General features: G+C 38.1%; 1 protein-coding gene across 1 annotated transcript; it reads left to right on the plus strand.

Moving 5' to 3' along the window:
- Nucleotides 1–8896: 8896 nt before the first annotated feature.
- FOSL1 (FOS like 1, AP-1 transcription factor subunit) lies at nt 8897–20230 on the plus strand. Its single transcript, XM_072421303.1, has 5 exons — nt 8897–9001; nt 12911–13141; nt 16140–16334; nt 18496–18603; nt 19303–20230. The coding sequence occupies exons 2-5, from the start codon at nt 12995–12997 to the stop codon at nt 19741–19743; spliced, it is 891 nt and encodes a 296-aa protein (XP_072277404.1). The 5' UTR covers nt 8897–9001; nt 12911–12994; the 3' UTR covers nt 19744–20230.
- Nucleotides 20231–20682: the final 452 nt, after the last annotated feature.

Consider the following 20682-nt stretch of genomic DNA (forward strand, 5'->3'; position numbering starts at 1 on the left):
AGCCGAAGGGAGCCACAACAAGGAGGCTGAAGAGCCGCATGCGGCTCCGGAGCCGCAGGTTGCAGACCCCTGGTCTAGTGGGTCCACAGCACGCAGAATGCTTGGTGTCAGCAAAAAAAAAACGAACCAAGTACTTGCAGTATTTCAACACAACTGGAGCAGTGGTATGTCAGGATAGCATGACAATTTAAAATTGACCACAAAGTGTTTATTGCTGCAAGAAAAATCTGTACTAATGTACTAACTGTACTGTGTTTTCAAAAAATGTACAATAAAAATATTTGATGGTAACTTACCTGGTCTTGTGTCATGAAAATATCAGGCGTCCCATCAAGGCTCTGTGTACGTCCCCCTGCATCATTGTTCTAGTCTCCTAGGCTGCACACTGATAGACAATCTTCCTTGTGATCAGTGGTGGAAGACAAAAGGTTGAAGTACCATAATTTAGGTACGTATGCATTTTCTGCACCAGAACCTGACCGCTGTGAAGGCTTCACTTTGTTCAATTCTTTTTTGAACACGGTGCGCAAGTTTTGGATCTTTTGCTTCACATAGTTAAAGTTGGCCACAGGATTTATGCTTTGCAGAGCTCCACCATAGCATAGTACGCCTTCATTTTCAGATACCTGTTGGCATACTCCCCAGACTTCGCCTTCCACAGACATGAGTAGGATCTGTAGGTTTCAATGAATTCACGCATGAAGTCTGGGTTTGTCGAACGCATCATGAGCCATGATCCCTGCAAAACATTGCAAAACAAAAAAATTGCATTAGTCACCTTTCACCACTACACACTAAAATACAGGACAAGAACAGGCAAAACAGCAACAGCAAGCAAAACAGCAAGTTCCAGGAAAATAACAAAGGTTCAAATGAAGGAACACTTGTGGATGACCTTGAATAGTTGATTTCCTCACAGATTTCCCACCACTCCTTGCGTTTCCTGTCCTGTGACATCATACCCTGTGCTTGCGATCTTTACAAACCATGCCACAGCCAAGTCATAACATCAAGAGGAGAGCATCATCAATGAGTCACGCTGAGATGGAGGTTATGGTGAGCATCCTTGACAAGGTGGATTACGATAGCAGGAGGGCATTTTATCCACATCCAAATGTCGGAAAGGATCACATTTCTGTCACCATGCAGAGCAGGCTGGAGGAGAAATTTAGGGTTGTGCGTTCCATGGAACAGCTCCGTAAGCAGTGGTCCAACCTGAAAAATCCCAAGAGAGGGTCATGCTTGAGGATTTCATACGTCACATTGCCAAAAAACGTAAGTGCAACTAATATATGTTGACTGCGCTTAGTACCTTTGACAGGTGTGGTTGGGGTAATGTTTTGTATGAATATGCATTTTTTGCAAAAAATGTGCATTTTTTGCAAAAAATGTGCATTTTTTGTTATGTTTAGTAATTTGTTTTTGTTTTTTTTAGGACGACTAGCTTTAAAACAGAAAAGGCTGGCTGCTAGGGAGGCAGAGCAAGAGGCAGAGAAAGAGGCAGAGAAAGAGGCAGAGCAAGAGGTAGAGCCAGAGGTTGAGGTTCAATATGAACATGAAGGTAGGATTTTGCCATATACTCAAGCCTAAAAATATATCAAGAACATACATGTTAAGTAGATTTATTTTTTCTTTCTGCAGAGTTGATTATTGCTTCCCCTACGCAGCATATTGAGGAGGAAATGTGTACCTCACCACTAGATCTTAACCCAGGTATGCACCTAAGATGTAGAGAGATAATTATGGTAATGTATAAATTATGTAATTAGTGTTTTTTTCTGTACACATGTTTAATTTTTATCTCCTGATGTTATTCCAGTGGGAGAGCAGGAAAGCCCTGTGATGGACACATTAGAGCAGACAGAGAGCATTGGAGGTATGATAGGAGAGCCGAAATCTGTTGGTAAGCATTCATACAGTGTGCATGCAGAAAAATTTTATATCCATGTGTCAACTTACCTGTACAATATCTGGGAGAGAGGCACTTCAAAGCACTATGCAGAAAATGTCAGAGGCACTGAGGGCTGAAAGTGAAAAATTTGCACACATACATACATACACACAATGATCGTCACCCAATGATATCCCCTGGGACTGTAGTTCATTTCCAGCGAAATTCTTCGTTTATCGTTGTCGTTTTTTGTTAATGATTATCGGGCGATCGATACTGTCTAGATTACATATATGTCACTAGAAAGAAAGGAAAAATCAGTAACACAGTTTGGTAAAATTGTTGTGACTATGGCAATGACTATGACTATGACTATGGCAATGGGACTATGGCAATGTTTAATCCTTTAAACAGAGCAAAGGATAGCAGTAAAATATTCACAGAATTGTAGAAAATTGATGAAAAATACCTAATTACAATTTTTACTCTGTCCACTATATGCAACCTCCTCCGGGTGTAATTTTAAAAATGAAAATTTGTTTAGAAAATTTGCTGCCAGATTGTCCAACACATCGAAGAAACCTAGGAGCAACTCAACCCTTTAGGCCTCAACTATATTAAAATCATCACTTTTGCAAGAGCCTTCTCTTTTACGAGTCTGCAGAGTTTTATATGTAATCCAATAAACTGTGTTTTATAAGTAAGTTTTCTAGCAGTGTTTGTCTTTGTGCGATAGGCCACTATAATGTCACTGATTCCTAATAGTCTTAATGGTTATGGTAATGTTTCAAAAAATGACATAACCTACCGCTTGTCACATGGGACAAGCGAGCCTTTGCAAAAGTTCTAAAAGGTTTGAAATATTCTAAATACATAATACTAAAAAAAATGACCCAATGTAATATTATTGCAAAGTTTCTTTAGGCACAATATTCTTAGATATTTGGTTTTTGCAAAAATTCTGCATGCAACGCCTCCCTGAGTGTATACTCTGCAGGACAATGCTATGTCCAAAGATAATCACCACTGGGGTTTTACAACTGATCTCTGGAGGACTATGCAAATATATTCATGATCTGCTCCTAGATATCAAGAAAGCCCTGAAATGAGGGCAAATCCCTGTTTTACTAGACCTAAAATAGAGAAATGTGATCTTGTGCTACTTGTATATCTTCTTTCAACATGATGTTTACTCACCCCTGAAATCTGATTAACACTGAAGCTTTACAGTGATAAAATGTAATAAAAGAAGCTGTTATATATTTAAGTCATTGTTAATACTGCTGCCAGATCGCTCTTCCTTTCCTTGGTTTCCCTTTAGTTTACTCATACATGTTGGCAGGGGATTAAAACATCAAGAGGATACAAATGATTCCACTCCTGTGAGGGACAGGATTCCCTCATCAAAGTGGAATGTACTTCGTATCCAGGAGAGCAAAGGGGATTTTTACACTGGCCTAAAAAAACACCACTGGAATCTGTGACAGACCACAGAACGAGGTAACTGGTAATAAAGAAACCACAAGTCAGTTATATCATTATAATTGCAAGTGTTTTTATTTTACTTTATATTTGAACAAAAATTTTGCTGCTGATTAAACCATGTCCATTTTGGAAAAAACACTTCTAAACGCTTTATGGGTATTCTTTTGTGCAGAGGGCATATAATCCTATAATTATATGCCCTCTGCATATCAAAGTATAGTTAGTGTACCCATCAGGCAAGCTCTAACATAACATATGGTGAAACTGGTGAGTCAGTCACTAACTCATAATTTTGTTTTTTTTTTAAATAAAAGTACAGTCTTATAACACCTAAATGTATGGGGTAATTAAACTGCCTGATTTATTACCAGGGATTTCCGTATTTAGTACATGACTACATGGTAAAGCTTTAATACCAGGCTTGCTGCGTTGCGTCTAGTAAGTGTAACTTTTCATGGAGCAAATTCTGCCCTAGGCTGCCTACTATGTCAGTCATAGGCCAAAAGTTTAGGCAGCGATTATGTGTTTCATGCTCCTTCTAGAAGGATCATGTAACTAAATGCATAGACCAGAACAGGTGGAGCTCCAAAGCAATATTCTACTGGTTTAAAGAGACCATATTACCTTTTCCACTGAAGGAAATTAGACAGATTATTGGTTGTGACAAAAACCAAGGTAAAATCATTCCTACCCTGGGGTGTAGTCGTAAAAATAAGAAGATGGGCACGGTAATATCCATGACGGGTCCGCCCCACTACACCCCTACCTATGGGTCACTCAAAGTGGAAGAAACTTCCCAGCAAGTGACGTCATGATACCAGAACCCGCCCACTCTCTCATCGCAGGTGTCAGCCTACGATGAAAGAATGGGCAGGTTGTGTTCAGAGAATAAACCCACCCACCGCCCTGAGCCTGCAATTCCATATGGTAAACATGGTCCGTGGCTTTGGCCAGTGCACCCCTCTTCCCCAGCAAGAACCTTCCCCTGACCTCGCAGAAGGGCGGACCAGCCTGAGCTGCGGACCACCAAAGAATGTCTTTGTAAAATAATTTCCATTCCCAAAAAAAGTGAGGGCACAGCGTTCCCACCCGTGCCCGCCACAATACACCCCTGCTCCTTCAGGTCATCTGAGAGTGCATAGGTGTAGTGTTGTGTTTAAAAATGCCAGCTTCTGCAAATAAACACATCACTGTGGACCTATTCTGGAAGGACAGTATGGCAATTTGCTGACCTGGCAGAATCTAAAGGCAGCTTTATTGAAAAGCCTCAGAACAAAATCCAGTATAGTTTATTAAACACATGCCTATGTTACAAGGTCAATCAAGGTGAAAAAGCATCAAAACAATATGCATATGCTTTCTTACACTGTAAGGTGAGTTCTTTAGGGCAAAAAGTAACTTGTGTTACTTTACGTTTATTTTGCCAAATCATGTTTGCTTAGTATGTTTTGCTCTAAAATTTTACTTATTTCAATACATTTCCATATCATGCAATCATCATTGATTTCAGAGAATACTGTTACTTTTCAGATAATTGAACAATTTTTGTACTGTATGTTTATATGCTCACAAAATCATCCTATTACAATGGAGATACTGTAATTAGTGGAGCCTGTCCAGCCACGGATTTTGGAAATTTAAAATAATAAAAGGCTTGTCTACCATTTTATTTAAAGTAAAAATTTTGACTTTAAGGCAGCTTTAAGTCTGGAACTGCTATAGAGATTTTAGAAAATGGTGTTATTGTACCAAAAAGATAGAATCTCCCCAAGTAGGAGAAACACAAACATATTGTCTTCCATTTTGCTCCATTTTTATTTAAAAAAAATTAAACTGACTTCCAGCTTGATTTTTTTCTTTTGCTTTTTTTTTCTAAAAGATTGAAGTGTACTGCGTTGCATATTGACCGCTCACATTCTTCTAGGCTTCCAGTAGTAATTGAAATGGTCAATTAAAAAGGTGTAAACACTAATTAACAAGTAGTTTTCTAAAACACTGTTTGTGTTTTGTTTTTGTTTTTTTAATGCAATGGGGCATTAAAAAGCAATTAATTTTATATTCCTCTTATCTTCTTACCCAAACTAATTGTGCCCTATGCTTATCATAGCTGCCAACATTTTGATAATTAGGATGGACACTGTTGCCTGCTAGACAAACAGGTGATATGGCCAATAAAGTAGATTTGGCTTTACTGAAATGGTTTGCACTGTGACACATTTCCCTCTATACATTGCTTTGTTTTAGGCCTAGGGTACACTGAATAGAAATGGGGGGGGGGGGGTGAAACAAGACCCACCATTGATCTAATTAAGATAATCTTAACTCCATATCATTATTCTTGTCAGTGGGAATTAAAAAAGCCTTTTGGCCCAATGATATAAGTAGGACAAAAATGAGCCCTATGTTGTTTGTGTTTGTGGAAGTAAAATAAACCCCATATACAGTATTTGATGTCACTGGGAGTAAGAATATAATTTGTGATCAGTGGCTGCTTAGAAAAGTGCACCCTGTGCTACTGCTCTACCTCTAGCATTATCAGGTTTCCACTGGGAATGTTGGTAGAAGATCACCTGATGGTTAAAGCCACAAAACTGAAATGCCAGAACATGCAGTGCAGTACTGGAATGTGGTAACAGTGGGATAAAAGAAATGCTCTGTATTGCTTCTAGCCCATGGCATCATACTGAAACTTTGGACAGTGGCATTGTTAAAAGCTGCCTAAAGACCTGAAGCTGTTCTGCAGGATGCAGGACCTTTGTCAAGTATGTGCTAATGTATCGGGATTTTTGATAATTGCTCTGTCACACTCTGTGGTTTCCTGCCAACATGTATATGGTTTACAAGACAAAATATGGCTTACATACAGGTTACATACGAGATAGGGACTGTGGTTTGTTCCTAAGTTGAATTTGTATGTAAATCGGAACAGGTACATTATTTTAGAAAATGCAATTAGGGCAGATGTTTGTCTCAACATATTATTAGGCAGCATGGTGTCAGTTACTGTATAAAATCCACACTGTGAGCTAATCACAAACAAAGCAAAAAAAAATCTTTATGAAGGCTAGACATTCATTAACTTCTGGAGTAAGCTGTGCTTTGATATGCAAAAAGGAACAACTGCAGAGTTTGTCATGGTCATTAAAGAGTTACAAGAGCTGCAGAAGAGCTCACCCCCCTAAGATCACCCACAACCTCAGCTGTGTTTAGCAAAAGTTTTCTTCTGCAAGTCATGCAAACCAACCCCTCCAAGCCACCATTCTGCACAGTTCTGCAAACAGCAAGCAGGGAGGCCATGTTCATATCTAGGAGTCGTCTATATGTCGGGTGTCCCTAACCCGGGGACTACCCTGTATTTGACAATCATGGATGTGTCTAAATACCTATAGTGGTTGGGGAGTTTGAAGACACAAGCTACATAGCATATATGCTCTTCTGAACCAACTTTGGCATGGTTGACTTTGGACCATGTGGCAACAAGGGGGACTTAAGGAACACCACTTTTATTAAACATTTACAATCTAATATGCCCAACAACTTTCTTAGGTGGAAATGGGGGACATTTCATTACACACTATGAAGCTATGATGCAATCTTGGCACTCATGTGACCACACAAATCCAGAAGAGATTAGGCCTTTAAAATGCTTATACGGGTTCACAATCGAAAATCCGGCCATCGATAATCTGGTTCCCTCAGTTTTCCCCCATGGATTTCAGAGCGCATTTTTAATACAGGTACTGTATTACACTGCTTGGCCACTTATGTTTTGATGGCGCTGTTCTCCAGAAACAGCTGTTAGGTCTTGCTTGCTACACTAAGTACATGTTGAGACTTCCCTGCTGCCTGCTCTCTAGAACTGTGCTAGACATCCACCGGTGCAACGAGAGGAAGGCTGGCCTGTGTGTGGAGGTGAGTATACCCTTCAAAAATCCAAAATTTAGAAAATCCTGCACTCCTCAGGTCCGGAGGTTCCTGGATTTTTGAATGTCAACCTGTACTTAGGAGTTTAAAAACAACAAATATTTATTTAGATGTTGTATTGCAGCTTTAGTGCAACATAAACACTCATGATCCGTGTTTCTTGACCTTTTTTTAACATGGGAGAACCCATGAAATGCTTTAATGTCCACAACTTACAGTACATTGTTGTGGTGGTCAGTGGAAAGAATTTTACCCTCACAGATAGCCAACAACTTACAGTACATTGCTGTGGTGGTCAGTGGAAAGAATTTTACCCTTACAGATAGCCAAAAACATCCTTAGTATCAGTTAAACTGGCCTGAGAGGCACAGATTGTGCATTGTTCAAAGAACCCCTAGCAACCTCTGAAGGAACCCTGTTTTTTTGTTTTTTTTTATAGGGTGACTGGTACCGAGAGTAACACCAGAGATACCATCACTGATCTCTTTCTAGGAATACTTGTTATCTGGTTATCTTTGGCAATAGTTTCTGAGCAAAACTGCTGCAATATATAAAAAATACATTTTTGTGAAATAACACCATTTTGGTGCTATGCATTAAAGTCCATGGGGAAGGTTTTTATATGTGTGATTAGGGCAATGTTTGGTGGTTGTTATGAAAGCAATGTAATGTGCTCTAAATGGCTCTTCAATATGACGATCCCAGGCCTGTTAGTATGACAAGTAACAGGTCCTCATTAGGCATTATTTGAAATTTTTTCACAGAAAGAAAAAACAAACAGTAGAAAAAAATGTAAAAAACGTATAGGCTCCTTTTAGAACCTTTGTGACCACAGGAGTATTAATATATGTTGTGTTAAAGCAGACTGTTTATTTTCAATAGACTGATAAGGTGGTGTGTTTTGTAAACTTGGCGCACCACAAAGCAAGGCATGTATATCATGGTGCTCCAAATGTGTTGCAACCTCTGGCTCAGCATGGCAGTCAGGCAACGAATATTTTCAGAAATCAGGTTTCTCTTAGCACATGTACTGGCCCCGACCCTCCTCAGCCAAAAAAAAAAAAAAAAATGGCTATTGGCCCCAATACAGTTCAGAGGGTACCCCCAAGTAAAATATGTACAGAGGCCCACTGTTGGCTACTTCCACCACTATATAAACACTTAAGCATACCTAAACTCGAATTTTCACTTTACATAAAAGGGTAGACAACCCTTTTATGTGAGGTAAAAATTATGTTTTATTATTTTTTGACTGCGGAGGGTCAGGAGGGTGCATCACTAAAAAAAAAAAAAAAAAAAAAAAAAAAAAAAGGTGCAGCACCGCCCCCTAATTCTCGGCTGCCTAGGCGGTTCAAGAATGAATGGGAGCTAAAAGCCTCCCAAGGATACCTATGTCAGGCATCCCTGGAGGCTCTTGGGCGCTCCTTCAGCACATGCCTGAGCATTTTGGGCAGGCGCAGAAGGAGCCTTATGCGCATAGAGACAAATTTGCCGATCTCACGCATGCGCAGTGAATTCAGCAAATTTCTTTTTTATTCTACGTCACCCAATCTCACCCCAAGGTCAGGTGACGTAAGATGAAGAACCCGGAAGATGAAGAAAGCATAGCCCGAAGCGCCGGCCCCAGAACGGATGCCGGGGCGATGAGGGACCCGATGCAGGACACCTATGAAGTGATCGGACTGCCCTGTGGGATTGAAGGTAAGTATATATTTTTTTGTTTAGTTTCTCTTTAAGGAAAGGATATTACCTGTGCTTCAAGCATATGTAGCACAGCATTAACATTCCAGACAATACCTGTGCCTACAGCTTTTTCTAGCCATAGCAGCCATTCTATTTCTGTACAACTGCTGTACACATTTTATTACACTTCACTCTGAGTTTCTCTTTCACTGTAATAGAGCTTCTAATGTCAGTCGCTCCCCGCCTCACCCTCCTGTTTCGGGCTCATACCTCGGCCACTTTAAGACAAAGAGCCCTGTGAGGTGACAGAGAGCTGACTCATTAACGGGAAACGAGATAGACGCACGAGACGGTGAGACAGCACAAATACACAGCTGGGAGCGGCGGGCAGAGTGTAGGGGAATGCTGGGAGTAAGGGGCGGGGCCTGTGGTACTGAGGGATAGGGAGGCCGCTGGGTCAAGGCACAACACTGATACGGGCAGGGAACACGTGCTGGAATAGTGGAGATTTACGGGAAAACACCGAATCTATTATACTTCCATATAGAATCCCATTCACTTTGTGCTGCCAGACAGTTCTCGGTTAACTCCTTAAATACCAGGCCCCTGCAATCCTTCAGTGAATAGCAAAACTGAGCTGTTTAACTTGCTTGAGAAGTCTAGGAACCTCCTGTAAGGAATGACAGGATTGTCATGAATGGGCAGTGTATGGAGCAGCTGGCATGGTGGCGTCTAAGCACTCTTGGATATAATCAGCAGCTTGTCACTGTATATTTGTTGTATCTCCTTCCTATTAAATTGTGTCAATATCTTTTCAGATGTGTGATGATTAGCTCTTATGTATCCGTGCTTGGGGTCTTGTGCCTCACTCGCTCCTGAAGTATTGCCGACCTGACCTAATTTATGATTCAAAGTATTGTTATTTTGCAGTGGATAACAGAAATGGTTGGGCAATTATATAGGACCATCGGTTCCTTGCAGTTAGTTTAGCTCCCTGTATCTGACAACATTTAGTAACGCAGGAAGGAGACCGATCGCCACACATCTACAGTGGATGGCGATGTATAAATCCAATGTTGATGTTGCCACAGAAGGTTCATACATGCTTTAGATTTTCTTCACGCAAGAAAAATCTTTGTGATCATCCTAAAATCTAGTAAAAATACCTTGGTGTTCCCCAAAATTATAAAAATCCAAAATCATCTGCTATGTTGGATTACTAATGACCATCCACTACTAACCACTATTATTCTATTGTATACCAATGCAGCGGGATGCCAAGTGCTCTTTCTCCCCTGTCCGGTGAATTAAACAAGAGGTCCCAGTAGAAGGACAAACAGCTTATCTGTCATTTTGGGTGACAGCATTTGCAAGTGTGTACTAAACATTAGCAATCTATATTGGTTGCATACAATTCTAAGGAACTGAATAAGGGGCATTTTGTTGTTGTAATTTGACTACCTTTAGAAGCAAATCTGGCCTGTACAAAATGGCAGGTAACAAATATTTGTTATTTGCAAAGACCCTATTTATAAAAATCCTTTAATTAATCCATCCCAGCATAATCACTTGGTGTGACATTCAATGTCATATCAGAGTTTGGATGTGGGTTTTTTAGGGGTGCTACAAGGTGGTGGCCATGTAGTGGAAAGCTGTGGTACATGACAAAGTATAAATACATGGTACCCACTAATTAGTATGGGTGGTTTTGCTAAGGTGGCAGAAATTCTCTCAGCTACTTGTCATTGTGAGATTGAGCACCAGACTTGCAAGCCCTTGTCTATTTTAGGATCCCAGTATTCAACCACCAACACTTAGGCTGCGTACACACGTGCAATATTTGTCGTTGGAAACGAACGATCTATGAAAGATCGTTTAATAATTGTTAACAAAAAAAGTGCATAATGACACCGACGAATGAGGAATCTTGCTGGAAACAAACGACTGTTCCAGCGATTTGGTTGGGCAACGATCGTTTGCAATCTATTGTGTGTACAGTCATTTAGTGATCTGGGATTGTTCTGTGATACATTTTCTCCTGTACATGCCACTTCCTGCATCGTTGGAACGATTGTTCAAATGATCATTCAAACCAACCTTCCTAGTGTGTACATTATTGGTGGATTATATTTGAACGATTGTATCGTTACAGCATGTACAAAATTGTTCAGAATATGATCATTCAAAATATTCAGGAATAATTGTGGATTGTTCGTTTTCAAACGATAATTATTGCACGTGTGAACCTAGCATTAGGGATCCATTCCCATATGCCAGTTATCTGGATAAGCATAGATGACAGTTCAGAGGCTGTATTTGACCTTGTTTGTATTGGGTTTTTTGTGACATCTTTTCTTGTCATCCACTGCAATCAGGATTTAGGCAATGCTGCATTTAAATTGAAAAGGTCACATTGGTAAGCACATGGCATAGCTGTGCCTCTTCCTTTGTTTCGCTATATCGACTTTGATTGGCTTGTAACTCCCAAAGCCTTATGTGATACCCACAACACATATTTCAGTAGGGTGTGGAGTTCAACAAATGACCCCTGGTTTGCCTTATGTTGAATTTCCCTTTGACCCTGTGGAACTGCTGCCAAAGGTAGGCATTCCCTGACTCTCCCATTTTAAGGTCACATCTTTGCCACTTTAAAAAAGAAGTAGGACTGGGCACTATGTTTGCAGAATTCCCCTTGCAAAACTTTGTGAAATAAATTGGGCAATGCCAGTACATCAACAATAAGGGCAGAGGAGAAGAGGAATAAGATTGTGGTGTAAGACCTGACCTATTGCAGAAAAAAGACGACAATACAGGAATTGCTGGGGGTGTGGGGCCTGTGGGTAGGTATTGGGGTCTAAGTATGATTATTGAAGTATTGTATTATGTAGTGGCTAGTGGCTGTAGCAAGTTTATCATTTACTAATTTTCACTCAGATCAGTAAAAAAGGTGAAGTTGTGTTAAATTTAACCATCCAATTATGTTCTAGCAATAATCCTGTAATGTTTAAACCTTGCATAGAATTGGGCATTTAACGTGAACACAGATTTACCTTATTTACTAACATTCTCTTAGCTATAAGAACTTTCATTTTACAAAGTGAACAGCCATTACTCTTTTAGTAAATCAGCTTTTATATTCACACAATAGATCAAAACAGTGGAAAGGCAGAAAACATTAGATTTCATCAATAACATATTGGGGAGATGTGGGAATTAATTTCTCATCAATTTTACAGCCTTTTAACCCCCTTAGAAAATAAACCCATAGTAAACACCAAGAAAAAAAAGCTGTTTTAAATGTACAGTAACTAAATAATTTGTCATGGATTTATTAGCATAAAACAAAGCCAGAAATAATATTAAAAACAATCAAATACTGGAATTATTGACCATTATAAAGGAAATGCAAATATTCAGATAGATGAAATATAAGAATAGACTCCAATAAAACTGTGGCATATTTCCCATAAATTACAGTTAAAATAATGAACAAATTAAATAGAAACATGTTAAAAGTAAACAATCATCATTTCCCAGAAGTATTTTTGTCTAGGTGTCTCCGTGGCTTTATCACTTTACCTATAGTTTCCGTTCCACACTGGAAATAGCAGAGTTAAAAAAAAAACCGCCGCTTCTAGCAAAGGGCTTTCCTTTCATAGGAAGTATGCCATAAAAGGGCATCTGCGTCATTCATTTTTGGTAAACCCGGGACGTACCAACTGAAATTGCAAAAGGAGGGGTGCTAACATTAATTTACGTTCAATTTTCCAAAAAAGAAAAGATTCTGGAAAATACGATAACTAAATTAGATCTATTTTTCTATTAAGTAACATTTGTAATAATCTGGAGCTAGTAGCTGTCATAATAAACAAATATTAAAGTGTAAATTACTAAAGAATTACCTATCATTTTTTGAAACCCTTCCAGTATCTGTTTCCCAAAGATAAAATGAAGCAGCATTGATTACTGAGTCAGTGTGACTTAGACAAGAGAAAGCTGCGCACACAGATCATGTACAGAGATTTTTCTGGGACTTATCCTCATCTGGACCTAGGGTGCAGCAGTGCCAGTCACAGCCCTGACTCAGGAAATTCGCCCTTTGGAGCAATTAGTATGGGTCACAGTATGCGATCAACACCTCCTGAGGACAACCAGCAGGTGAGTAGTTTACTAATAAATGTACTGTAAGATATATTTGAAACATCGATATTTCTATTTGTTTTGTTCGAGTCAAATATTATTATTATACCTAAATGATGATGGTTTGGTACTGTTAGTTTTGTAATAAAAGTAATAATAATAATTATTTACTTTTATTTATAGTGTTATATGTGCTAACATGGTATACAGTGCTGTATCAATAATGGGAATTGATTCATGGATAACTGATAATGGCTACTCACAGTATTTATTTTTGAAAAACGCTATTTATTATGAGTTTTAATAGTAACAGTTTTTGTTGCACTGTCAAGGAAGGATCTTTAAAAGGTCACCTTATCCAAAATAGTTTAGGATTGGTCTCCCAGTTGTAGTTCTCTGCCCCCCCCCCCCCCCACACACACACACACACACACACACACACATACACATATATACACACGTGTGTTTTTTTATTTTATTTATTGGTATTATGTTTGTTTTACCCCTCAACACAGTCCCTGTTATTGATATAATGATGGTATATATTATATTTAACAAAAATGACAAATAAGAGAAAGGAAGGCATTACTCTATAATGTCTAGATTATGTTGTTATCAAAAAGTCTGGCCTGCTCGGTAGAAATAGGGAATATGACTTTTTGTAATCAATATAGGTGTTTTTAAAACCATATACTTATATACCATATATATTTAATGCATCTAAAAATTAAATTTAAAAGATAATCCACAACAAATAAAGAACCATAAGTTGGCAAATAGTGATCCAGAGAAGCCTCTTAGTTGTAAGGTCCCCAGAGATGATATCACACTTTTGCATAGATGTCACAATATAAAACACTTAGAGGACTAAACATTTTCTTTGTAGGTTTTTCATTCAACGTGTTTCGCACAACCAGTCTGCTTCTTTATAGTGCTAATTATTTCCAGTTTTATGATAAGAAAAGAGATGATGAGGCTAATATTTGTTTCCCAGAAAAGTTGGTAACCCTAGGTGGGAGAAGCAAAGCAAGATGATGGGTAATACAATTTACTAGAATAAAACTAAAATTGGGATACTTTGGGTAGCCTAACCATTTATTAATTAATAGAATAAAATTTGTTATAAATGCATTGTTAGGTTTGTGATATTTCTAATAAATATGTATGTGTTTAATTTTGCACACCAAAAATAAAAATGGTACCCAACTCACCTTTCCTGCCGCCCATGCCACTCAATGTCTTTGTGATCTTTAAAAATATTCTTCTGAAGTTCTAAAACCAGTATGGCAGTGTCAATCGTCTGTGTCTCCTGCAGTTTCTTCCTCTGACTCCTACCCATTACAGGATACAACAGTAATGTGGAGGTCAAAGGAAGGAACCAATGAGAGCTGCAAGGGACTCAAGAGACTGTCACTGTTGGATGAGTTGTTATCAGTGTGGACTTCAGAAGATGATTTCTCAGTGGCTATCTACAGCATGGTCAAAAGGACAGGTAAGTATGGTTTGTCTATAGAGCATCCCTTTTCTAATGAATTGTGAAATATTCAAAATAAATTAATAAAAAAATGCTGATTTTAGTTTTATAGGGCTCAGAAAAACAGATTGCCTAGTCTTGCCCCAATATTATAACAATTTGTTAAATCTAAAACAAATTGTGCGATCAGTTGGTATGGTGTATGAACACTGTATATGACTGCTTTTATACATGCATTTATATAGGCTGAGGCCATCATCATGTCACTAGCTGTGTCTTGGAGGGGCAATTAACCTGCTAGTAGGTTTTTGGAATGTAAGAGGAAACCATGTTTACATAGGAAGAACATATAAGCTCTATACAGGGAATATCCTGAGCCGGATTCAAATCTTGGATTGCTAGGTGCTATAGGGCCAGAGTGCTTAAAGTTAATTTATACCTTAAACTTGTATTTGGATAGAATAGGGAAGGGTTAGAACCCCTGTCCAGCTGGAGGCTCTGTTGGAGAGTTGTTTTTACTTCCTGTTTTTCCTTCCGGTAAAAACATTATTTTGCCAGAGCGGGAAGTGAAAAAACTTTCTAACAGCAGCAAAGACAAATGTAAAAGTGTTTTTGATGCTAGAATATCTCTCAAACTAGCTTGGCATTGTAAGGTTACAGAAAGATTTCTCATTTTGCACAATTAGGAAAAAAGGATCACAATATTTTCTTTATACTCAAATATATGTAATAGTATATAAACATATGGGATCACACCTTTTTAATAGCGATCCAACAAATGACCGGAAAAATGGCAATACTTTTACTAAAATTTGGGCTTGGTTGTGCTTGTGATATTCAGCTTTTTTATGGTCAATTATTAGTTTATGAATCTTTCTATTTACCAGCACTTTTAGTGATTTAAAAAAAAAATGTGACCAGACCAGATCTTCACTTTTACAATATAAACGCCTATGGAGATCACCAGATTGTATAGAGGAGATCTCTGTTGGAAATAGTGGATGCCAGTGGAGTTTTTTTCAAATACGATAACTACAACTTTTGCTATGATTGCCACTTAAAATTAAAACTAGGCTACATGCCATGTAAGTCACTTCCCAGTATGGCGATCAGTTACTCAAGTTAATAAATTTTATGATCTTCATTTAGAGTAGTTACAGTATGACAGTCTAAACATAAGTCGAGATGAGATGAGAGGGATATCTGGCTTAGTTTTCTCTGAGTCACTTACCCAGGCCAAAAATTTGCAAATTAAACTCAGAATGCCTGATTTGCACTCATACCTGGACAGTGGCTCCAAAATATTAAAGACCATCAAACTGCATAACAGCCAGAAAACTAGTATTTTCAACAAGAGGTTTTCAGCAATTACATCCATGACCTCAGTAAGGGTTTCTTTAAAATTCTTGTCTTTTTTTATTGACAATTCCACAAAATATCAACAGTCACAGGATACCAAGAAATATATTGACACATTTTAAAGCTGTATTGATACATTTTTTCGATGTGTATAATATTAATATGTCTTCTTTCCTATTACAGAAATACACAACTCACACGTCTACTGGTCCTTTCATCCCAACATTAAATGCTATTACTTCAAATCAAGATCTTAACTGGATGGTTCAGCCTAGTGTTCGACCATTGGCATTACCCCCATACCCCGGCCCTCGTCATGGTGTCATCAGAAGCATGAGCGGAGTCTTGAATATGACAAGAAGACGTGCTGGTGAACATGTAAGTATTTGGATTCACTTTTCTGGTCAATTTTTCTATTTTTATAATAAAAGCTTGTAGTGTTTTTAAGTATAACAGCACAGCCAGATATGCACAACCATGTATTTATGTGGTTAGTAAAAATAAAATCAACTTAGTAGGATTGAAGTTATGTTATATGTGAATATTACTGTATTGTCGGATGTTGTTCTTCATTGAATTGCTAAAAATAAAAACAAATAAAAAATTTGTATATTACTTATTAATATACCTAAACTCAGAATTTTTACTTTACATAAAAGGGTAGACAACCCTTTTATTAAAATCAAAAATTTTGTTTGTTAGTGTTTTTTTAAGTGCCGTACCCTTTTTTTTAGGCGATCAAGGCGATCTAGGCAATCAACAGTGAATAGGAGCGCAGAGCCTCCCTGGATACCTACTTTACGCATCCCGGGAGGCTCTTGGCTGCTCTTTCTGCTCATGCCTAAACATCCCAGGCAAGCGCAGAAGGAGCCTTTTCATCAATAGGGAAAAAACTGCATGCGCAGTGAGATCGGCAAGTTTTTTACCAATCTACAGCATCCGATCTTGCGGCTGCGCATTGCGGGATCAGGTGATATAGGAAGAATAACACGGAAGAAGAGAAGATGTCGGCGTCGGGCGCTCCCTCTGCGCCGGGCTGGAGACGGATACCGGGATGACCTGGGCACCGATTGAAGAAGCCTCCCAAGGGATGGACTGATCTGCAGATTGAAGGTAAGTGTAATTTTTTTATTTTGGGTTTGTTTTGGGTTTACCTCCGCTTTCAGGTCCACCCAGAATGGTATTGTAGGATTTGGTATTGACATATGAAATATCCATATCCACATCTCCATATGGTAATATCATGTGATGGGTTGCACAATCTTGCATTTTTGGGAAAAGGAGCAAACCACATGTGACAGAATGGCCATGGTAAATTTATTAGGTCAGCCTTAATCTGCAATGCATGTGTTTAAAGTGGCAGTATCATTACTATTTTTATTCTTGTGCTTCTAAAATGGTCCATTTATTGGTATAGCACTTATGTCCAGTGGCAAAATATGTATACCCAATGTAAAGTTGATGGACCAATAGGATTCTTTAGTATATCACTGCAAAGCATGTTAATTATAGTAATTGATCAGAGTTTATTTTGCTGTAAACCAACCTGTCCCAACCAAGGTTCAGAAGGGACAGTATTGTATCTACAGAGGTTGCTCTGGGTTCCTTGAACATTGGCATATTGTTCTAAACACTAATGTTATCTTTATAGTTCAGACCCTAACATAGAATAGTAAAATTAGAACCTCATTTCTTATCTCTTAGACATTAATGAACCTGGCACTAATGATCTTTTATAGTCACCATTTTGGGACCCTGACTATCAAAGTTAGAGGAAGATTTGTGCTCTGACCACCAATGTAAGAGATGCCCTTCCCCACACTGCCTGCCAATGTATCACAAATTTAGAAGAAGCATTTCTCCACTGACCACCATTTGAAAAAATGACAACACATATGCAACTGTCTGGTTTTTCCTAAATTTTTTTATACCTACAACAAAATGGTCATGGTAATGTAACATGAGCTGTAGACAGAATTATTTTTGTAATGTAATGTTTATAATTTATCAATTGGCTAAATAAACATGGTATTTTCATTCTCCATGTTGGTGATTATGTTGCCTTTGGGTGTGGCCTTGAAGAGTTAAAACTGGTGTGTGTGCCTGAAGTAAGAAGCATTGCACATGTCACAGGAAACAGTTGAAAGGCGACTCATAGTCGAAGTAGGGAGTGAGTCACGGGGAAAAAAAGCTTGGATGTGAGTGTCAAACCACAGATTTAAGCGGGATAAACACTAATGTCTGAGTCATTGGGTCACACACACTGTCAATCCTTCCATTCATAAAGAAAGTAGACTTCATTCATCCCTTAATACTCTGTGACCTATGTACATAATAAAGTCACAGGATAAGCAGTGGCACTGCCAGCATACCAATCCTTTACACCTCAATATAGTAGGATAGCTGTACTATAGGGTATTTAGGCTGAGCAATCTCTTATTGTAACACAACAGGATACATGAATAGCTGAATGAATCAGAATTACTTTTAGGTTTGCATGATTAACTCCTGTGCATTGTTTATTTGCTATTTTTTTTAGATATCTCATGAAGAAGAGGAGAGGAGAAGAGTGCGAAGAGAAAGGAATAAGATTGCAGCTGCCAAGTGTAGAAACCGTCGTAAAGAGCTAACTGACTATCTCCAAGCAGTAAGTAAAGACACCTTGACTGAAAGAATGAAAAGTGTTCAGCAGTGTTTATAAAACCGTTGCCTTTTTTCAGGAAATGTACAAATATCCATATCTTTTCACCAAAGAATGGTATCTACCCTACCCACGCTGCAGAACAGTGTTCCAATTACACCACTCTGTGATAACATTTTGTATTTTATTTATAAAACACAAAGGGCAGTGTGTCACCTCCAAAACCATGCTGTGTTTTCTCTGAATATCACTGAAGTAAACACTGTGCCACATTACCTGTCAACATAAAGCATCAGGTTTCCCTCTTCTGACACTTTTCTCATTCATTAGAATAAATTGGACTTTACTTGCTTAATCAGGGAAAGTGAGAAGCACATTTGTAAAGTGCACAGCTAGACATTATGTGCCAGTAGGACCATAGCTATAAAATGCCCCTTTCTTTTAGTGGAAATTTGATATCTCACTCACTTACAGACACTATAACATCATCAGACCTCCAAATATACATTTGTATTAAAGTGAGTCTGAGCAGGTCAGCTAGAGAGCATTGGATTGCTCAAACTGTAGTTCCTAATGGATTGTTAAGTTATTTTTTAAATTCAATATATATATATATATATATATGTGTATTAATGTTAAAGTCAAAATGTGTATTTAAACTGGAACTAGAGGAAATCAAAATTAACAAATTTTCACTATTTCCAGGAGACAGACAAGCTAGAAGAGGAGAAGTCATCCCTGCAAAAGGAGATAGCAGAGCTGCAAAAACAGAAAGATAAACTTGAACTTATTCTTGACGCCCATCAGCCAATCTGCAAAGTGTCCCATTCTCAACAAAATAGCCAACAGGTTGGCTCTTCTAAACTTATTAAGGAAGAGCCACACAATGAAGAAGCAAGAGGTCACAAAGTCAGACTTCCTAGAATAGAGATTAGTGACACCATTCTTGAACCAGAGGCTCTTCACACTCCTACCTTGATGAAGACCCCATCAATTACGCCCTTTACACCAACTCTGGTGTTCACTTATCCTGGACCTCAAGAATCCTGTTCCACAGCTCATCGCAAGCTCAGCACTAGCAGTAGCAATAGCAATGGGGATCAAAGCCCAGGGTCCCTCAACTCACCGACTTTATTGACTCTTTAAAATGATCTTGAAGAGAAGGTTGCCTTTGGGAGTATTACAATTTGTCTAAACTAGTTCAGGTAGAGTTAAGCCAGTCTTAAAATTGTTAAAGATCCCCCATATAGGATCAGATTCACTTCATCGGTAAAGCATGCTATCACTTTTCCCCATGTTTGTTTGTTATCAATATATTTGTTTCATTATAATTTGTTAGATGAGTGACCTTTTACAAGGTCACAAGTTTAGTCAGAAATAGAGTCATATAAGAGCACAAGGTCACAGTTCAAGGCAGAACCAACATTAAACTGCATGTACACTGTTGTATGGTCAATAGAAAAGTTAGCGGCAGAGCCGAAAATAAAATGTAACTGCGTGGTAGTAACGGCAGAGCCGGTCCACTTTGTATTTATTATAGTATATTTTTATATGGTTATTGCTTGGGATACAGTGTATACATTTTGATAATGAAATAGTAATAAAACACCCCAAAATAAAATTTTTTTTCATATTTTTGATTTACTGTACAATTTGTTGGTAGAAAATATGCATATTGTAGCAGTGTAATGCTAGTTTTGTATGTATTTTTAACTAATTAAAGATAAGATAAAGATAAATCCATACAAAATAATTATTATATGGGAGCGGTTTAATTGGGAACCTAGCATGTAATTGTTTACACACAGCACTTCACCTTTGTCTTGATACTTAATCAAGGTGCAGATTGAGTAGTGTTGGATCTCATTAATTTATTAGGGTTTAATTGATTTTTTATTTAAATACTGGTGATTCATTTACTCAAGTAGCACTTACTGACAAAAGATTATTGAACTTAAGAATTCTTAAGTCTGTTTAGTAATAATCAATAACAGTCCAGTGAAGATTCAACATATTTTGGGACCCCAAAAAAAGTTTTTCATATGAGCCTGATTACATTGTATAACCGATTCTGATTTTCCTTTC

The sequence above is a fragment of the Pyxicephalus adspersus genome, chromosome 9, assembly GCF_032062135.1.
Source record: "Pyxicephalus adspersus chromosome 9, UCB_Pads_2.0, whole genome shotgun sequence".
Taxonomy (NCBI): domain Eukaryota; kingdom Metazoa; phylum Chordata; class Amphibia; order Anura; family Pyxicephalidae; genus Pyxicephalus; species Pyxicephalus adspersus.